The 7,022-nt window shown below is 38.4% G+C and overlaps 1 protein-coding gene and 1 long non-coding RNA gene across 2 annotated transcripts; both read left to right on the forward strand.

The window, feature by feature from the left end:
- Positions 1 to 475: 475 nt before the first annotated feature.
- On the forward strand, positions 476 to 2,296 carry LOC112179748. The gene is made up of 4 exons (XR_005805101.1): positions 476 to 903; positions 1,248 to 1,330; positions 1,819 to 1,888; positions 2,105 to 2,296. It is a non-coding gene; the product is annotated as an uncharacterized LOC112179748 (long non-coding RNA).
- A 2,909-nt stretch (positions 2,297 to 5,205) lies between these two features.
- LOC112179000 (phenolic glucoside malonyltransferase 2) lies at positions 5,206 to 6,787 on the forward strand. Its single transcript, XM_024317295.2, has one exon. It carries the CDS (start codon positions 5,241 to 5,243, stop codon positions 6,633 to 6,635), a length of 1,395 nt encoding a protein of 464 aa, XP_024173063.2. The 5' UTR covers positions 5,206 to 5,240; the 3' UTR covers positions 6,636 to 6,787.
- Positions 6,788 to 7,022: the final 235 nt, after the last annotated feature.

A 7,022-nucleotide genomic window follows, 5' to 3' on the forward strand; every position in this document is an offset into this window, starting at 1 on the left:
ATATCATGACTTACGAATGTTGAGTGAAGATTTACCCAATGAAACAGAAAGAGCTATTGATGTGTTGAATTATATAAAAGAAGTTGATGGCTGTTATCCAAATGCTTGGATTGCTTATAGGATTTTGCTAACTATACCAGTCACAGTTGCCTCTGCAGAAAGAAGTTTTTCAAAGTTGAAATTGATCAAATCTTACATTCGGTCTACTATGTCACAAGAGAGATTGAGTGGTTTGACTATGATATCTATTGAAAAAGATATTGTTGGAAAACTTGATTATGTAAATTTGATTAGTACCTTTGCATCTAAAAGTGCAAGACGAGTTATATTTCAGTGATACTTTGAAATTGGGATATTGTTTTCTTTTATAATGTTTGAGCATTTATTTTGGGGCCTCAAATTTTTTTCCCGCCTTGAGCCTCTAAACTCACAGGGCCGGCCCTGCATCTCCTCCACCCACTGCCCCTCCCCCACCCTCTTCCCCACCTCCCCCTCTCTTTGCTCCTCCGCCCATTGCTCTCCCTCTCTCTCTCTCTCATATCCCAGCTCCTCTTCTCTACCTCCCTCTCTCACATCTTCAAATTGTTATGGTTTAATGGAGGATAGAGGAACTAGATCTGTTTTCTCTCTCCTCCGACACCCACTTCCGGTCACCACTGTGACTCACCTCCACCATCACGGACCACACCGACCTCCGAAGAGTTTGAAGCAGCCTCCTTGACTTCCGGCAACAATCCACACGTCGACGCTGCTTACTTCCACTGTCAAGCACCACCTCCCTCCAGTCCATCCTTCCCTCTTCTCTGTGCCGGCGTCTCTTCCTCAGCCTCTGCCGCTACCTAGGAAATTGGCCGGCACCGGTGTGATTTCTGCATATACACAAAGGCAAGAGCTGTCGACCAGGTAATTGATCTATTCTAAAGCAATAAATTGATCTTTTCCAAAGTAGTATATGCGCTGATACATGCAAGAGGTAAAGCACTATGAGGAAATGGCCAACCTCGTTAAGCAGATGTGCTACCTGGTGCATATAATTTTAGAGATGATTCCTCTAGAACAGAGTAGGAGCTTTGGGCAATAATCTCTTCAAATGTACAATTGGGATGGATGAAAAGGCCCAACCTTGATCGGATTTTGGGGTTAAACTGTGAAATATGTACTTTTGATTTTCTTTCTTTATGTAATTTTGTGTGAATTGTGGAGTTTCATATATTTGTGCATTTGTCTGATTTATTTGTTTGACAAAGATTGAACTTGGAGTGGGAATCAGTCAAGGAAAAGGCAAAAGGAGAATCAGGAACGAATGAACTTGGTAGGCAGCATTTTTGGGGTATGTAGCTTTCAATTTCTGTCTTTCTTTAGTCATAATTATTTAGGTTCGTAGTAATCTATGTTTTTTTTGTTAAGGTAAATGGGAAGCTCTCTGGTCATAGAGTTCGTATCCAGTATCAAATATTCAGCCTATGTAATAATTAAGATCAGAAACACAAAAGAGAATTCATCTCTGGTCTCGATCATTAGTAATTGAATTCAGTAACATGATTTCAGATACAAAGCATGATTCAACAATGTGGTCGTTGAGATAGTACTTAGCAAGCCAATATTAAAGATTGAAAGAAGAAAGATATGTTTTGCCATATATGCTTGTGTTAAACGTTGGACTTAAAGTCGAACCTATAGTAGCAGATACTACCATACTATTTGATTTTCAATCTGCTTTAGACATTGTGGCACATATGTTTGCATATAGTAGCAACATATGCTTTTTTACTAGTAATTTGTTGACTGACATTATAACTTCTCTTGTTGCAATTATAGGTTTTGCACCACTAGGCTTCTTAGTGATGCTGTTGTTGAAGTTGGAGAAATGTCATTCCATCTTCACAAGGTATGTTTTGTTTCTTTCATGTTTCCATTTACATCATTTTGACGGGTATATTTTTGTTACTTGATGATACTCGTTATATAGATTGGAATAACTTTTTAACTTCAAATACAGTTCACTAAGATGATCTCAAATTTTATATACACGATCTTATAATGGTAGTTGACTTGAAACTTTTATTTGGTTGCCAAGTTCACACGTTAATTGTCTTCGATGCAGTTTCATTTGCTCTTACTCTCTTAGTGATGAGAACTATTCTTGGACAAGGGGGAAAATCTTAGTGATATTCCACCTTCAATAACAATGTATTCCGGAAAATAGCCTTATTTTTTTGTAATCCAAGAATTTACCTTGGTATGAAATGTAAAGAATATCTTGCTATGAATGTAAAGTTTTAATATTTTCGATTGAGTTGTAGATTTATTCATTTTATTGTAAATATTTGTAGTATATTTATTGCAGAAAAATAAAAGTATTATTATGTTTAGGTTGCAAATTAATTAGCAGATTTTTTTTTTTAACATGCTGTTACTTTTACACATAGAAATCAGTGAGAGTTAGAGTATATTATGGATCTCACACGGAAATTTTTGTCAATAAAGTTATAGATTTTGACACATAAATCAGTATGAGTTGTATCCCGTACAGTAATACGTGTGAAATACAGTTTACACATTTGGCAAAGAAATCCGTGTGAAATAGAGTTGTTCACACGGATTGTGTTCCATTCCGGTAATTTATATTTATGGAATTATAGCGGGGGCCACGTCTAATATTCACACGGACAAAATAATCCGTGTGAGATGAGCATTACCCCCTCTCCAAACCACACGGTAACTCAATCTGTGCGTGTACCGTGGGTAAAAACTATCATATACTGAAATCCGTGTGAGAAAGTCTTATTACCCACAGATTAAAATCTGTGGGTAATTGTTGTTTTGCTAGTAGTGAACCTCGCGTATATACAGACCTAGAGATATCATTGATGATGTGCGTGTCTAACTTGGAGTTAATATGGGCTATAATAAAGCTCGGAGGGTAAGAGAAGCACCACTTGAAATTGCAAGGGGATCACCCAAGAAATCATTTTCTATACTCGCAACATATTGTGCATGTTAGGGCGCAAAAATCAAGGCACAATAAAACAGATAGAAATTGATGAACAAAATCACTTTTTATACTTTTTCCTAGCAATTAGAGCCTCAATTAGAAAATTTCGTGATTCTATGACATTAAGAAGCCATCTATTGTCAGTTTTTATTCTTTTAATGTAAACAACGTACTGGAGCTTTATCAAACAAAGAATGAAAATGATTTTTTCACCCTGCTATTTTGTTTTATTATTATTATTATTATTATTATTATTATTATTATTTTTGGCTATTCAAACAAAGTATGAAAATGATATTCCCTCCTCAAAGCAAAACAGAGCAATTGTATTCCACACGTCGCACTGAGCAAAAATATAGCAAATGATCCTAATAGTATTGAATTAAGTTCCATGTCGCACTGAGCAATTGTATATTAGATATTAAAGCGCCCATCTTATCACAAGAGATGGGTGATAGTCTGATGTTTTTGCATCCAAAACACATTAAAAACCAAGGACAAATTATAAGCATTGTCCACTTGTTTGATGAAATGTGATCTTCCTATTAATGTTATTTATAAGTCGGAGTCTAACTGGCCCCAAAGATTAAAGTACTTTACATGAGTGATACTTTAGGCTGAGATTGCTCATTAAATGAGAAGAGATTTCTCAAAAGTTTTCAAGTTTTTGTTGTAGGGATCTAAAAAGGTTTTACATGACTTTTTACCTTCTCAAATGGTCATTTTTCAACTACATTAGAAAACAAAGTTATAAATCATTTTGAAGACACAAAAAGTATCAGTTTTCAAAATTTCTCAACCAACTCGTCGAACAAAATGATTCAGAGCCTCTGTTCATCAATACCCATCAAAAGTCCTCCTTCAATTTTAGGAGCTTCAAAATTATCTATAGATTAGTTCGAAATCAATAGCTTGAATCTATTTGATATATAGCAAGTTGAATCTACTCTTAGAAAAGAATGACATTCCCCCAGAATCCATTTTGCCCCAGCAATTGCTTCTATTTACAGGAACAAATAAGAAAACCTAGCAACAATCTGCATCAAGTTTTAACCACACCACGGTCACACTACATTTCATGATTACTAGTATTAATATATCTGCCATCTGGTCAAAAAAATTAGTTTTGGTCTCAAACATTACTATACTAAAACCTTCAAGTTTTGTATGAAGTCATGAGTTCGAGTCACCATGGGGTCAGGAGTGAAACCTTTTGATCATCTTTAAAAAAAAAAAAACCTTCAAGTTTTGTAACGAGTAATCGCTCAAAATTACCAGTAAAATTCTCGAAATATGAATGTAAGATTGCTCGTGCAACTCATAAAAATTGGTAATAAAATCCAAAAACTGACCGATTAAACAACCTGAATTCCTATATATATATCCGAACTTAAACCATGAGCTCTCCTAGCGGAATATTGTCGTAGCAAATCATTAAGTATTCTGCGTCACACAGCCAAAGTCTACCGATATGGTAGTATTTTCCGGTATTAATACCAGAGCAACCTAACGTAATTGAATGTCAGCTGGTAGTTCACCTCCTAAGTTTTGTTGTCACATTATTATAATAGACAAGCACCCTAACCCAATTAAAAGGCAGCTCACAGTTCACTACTTGCGTTTGTTGGCACATACGTAGTAATATTGCTTTCGGATTATTGGATTAATGCACATGCACTATACTTGAAAGAGGATGTACACCTCCTTTTTTTTTTTTTGTCCTTTTCTTTCCTTCACTGTTGGCAAAACATATTTGTAAGAGGCCAACTTCCAATCCAGCCGCTGATCGCATACAAATTATGAAAGTGGACAGATATATGTTTCCACCTTGAAGAACCCGCAGGTATCCGTCGATGGCCGTTTTGGACCGGTATTGGTCCCCTATGCTCGTCGGCGTATTGGTGGACCTATGGATCCCACTAATGGTGGCAGCACTAGTCTTATCCCAGTTACCTACCAACAGTACTTTGGTGTAGGTTTCACTCAAATCCGGACCTTTTCAATCTGGCCAATCCCATTGAGGATGTACAGCTACTCTAGACTCTTTTTTTTTTTTTTTTTTAAATTAAAATAAGAGATAAAGAGATCTCAGCTTTTCGAAAGTAGATGATTTAGGGAGCAAGTCCCACACCCAAACCCTCAAACCTAAACCTACTCTAGACCCTTCTATAAATGCATGTGTGCGCGTGCACGTTCTAGCTCAACCCAATATCCAATTGATCTTCTTCAGGTTTGTAGATCTACTATGGCAAATTCAAACTCAGTGAAAGTAGTTGAGGTTTGTAAGGTGGCTCCGCTTCCGAGCTCACCGGACAAAATCACATCAGAACAATACCCTCTAACCTTATTTGATCTACTCTGGTTAAGGTTTTTACCTGTTGAACCCGTTTATTTCTATGAAATACCTCCCACATCTGACCCCCATATCTTCTATGATTCCATACTTCCCAAACTCAAAGCCTCCCTCTCTCTTACCCTCCAACACTTCCTCCCTCTCGCCGGAAACCTAACTTGGCCCCAACACTCCCCCAAACCCATTCTCACCTACGTCCATGGCGACTCCGTTTCACTTACAGTAGCCGAATCCAATGCCGATAATTTTCCCCACCTTTCGAGCAATGACTTTGTTGAAGCCAAGGACTACCATCCTCTTATTCCCCCATTGGAAGTTTCTGATGAACGAGCCGCGGCCATGGCACTACAAATCACTCTGTTCCGAAACCGCGGCTTTTCCATTGGAACGACGATGCACCATGCCGTCCTGGACGGCAAAAACTCATGCTCGTTTTTCAAAGCATGGGCTCACATATGCAAACAAGGAACTGGAATCGGATCATCATCTTCTTCTATTTCACTACCGGATAACCTCAACCCATTTCACGACCGAATGGCCATCCACGACCCAAAGGGGCTCGGAGAACTCTACTCGAATGAGTACCTCAACCGGGGAGGACCGAACAACAGGAGCGTGACGCATGACCACCCACCTAAAGCTCTTCCCCAAGACCTAGTTCGAGGGACCTTCGATTTCTCACGAGCAAATATTCAAACTCTTAGAGAGCATGTTGTGAAGACAACAAGGGTTGCTGATTCATCATCATCACTTCATTTGTCCACTTTTTCTCTAGGGTGTGCTTACACATGGATTTGCTTAGTCAAGGCCGAAGAAATAAAGGGAGAGAAGACGGCTATGATCTTTGGTGTGGACGCAAGGTCTCGCTTGGACCCTCCTGTACCGGAAACCTATTTTGGAAACTGCATAGTGGGCCGTGTAGCAGTGGCCGAAACGAAAGGCCTAACCGGTGAAGATGGGTTGGTCGTGGCCGTAAAGGCAATCACTGAGGCTTTGAGGAGTTTGGACGACGGGGTTTTCAATGGGGCAGAGCTTTGGGTTTCAAAATTTCTCGACTTTTCTCTGTATGATAAGGTATATTCGATTGCGGGTTCACAGCGGTTTGAGGTTTACGGTACTGATTATGGATGGGGAAGACCAAGGAAGATCGAGCTCGTTTCGATAGATAAGACTGATGCGGTTTCTCTTATGGATAGCAAAAATGGTGGTGGAGCTGTTGAGGTTGGGTTGGCTTTGAAGAAACCACAAATGGAGGTTTTTGCATCTCTATTTGCCAAAGGTTTCTGAAGATCGATGTACTTACCTGATCTGACCCCAAGTTTGATCGCGTACGTACATGGCCGCATGGGTCTATTATTGAATCTTAGTGTGGTTTCCGTTGCTTATAATAATCTTTTCACCAAAAATAAAATAAAATTATTTGAATAATTTTCTCTAAACATTAGCTGGGTGGCCAGAACTTGGTCTATCATTAGATCGGTAGGACCGTAGAAACAAACACATGGGCGGCAATTCCAAATGTTTAAGATTTTTCGGAAGTTACTGCACCTTATAAACGTGGGCAGTGACACATTGCAAAGTGTTTTTACCGTCCAGAATACCCCATGCAATTTTTTTATTTTTTATTTTTTATTTTTTAAAAAGACAACAACTAGGCTAATATGAAACGATTAC

The sequence above is a fragment of the Rosa chinensis genome, chromosome 1, assembly GCF_002994745.2.
Source record: "Rosa chinensis cultivar Old Blush chromosome 1, RchiOBHm-V2, whole genome shotgun sequence".
NCBI lineage: Eukaryota > Viridiplantae > Streptophyta > Magnoliopsida > Rosales > Rosaceae > Rosa > Rosa chinensis.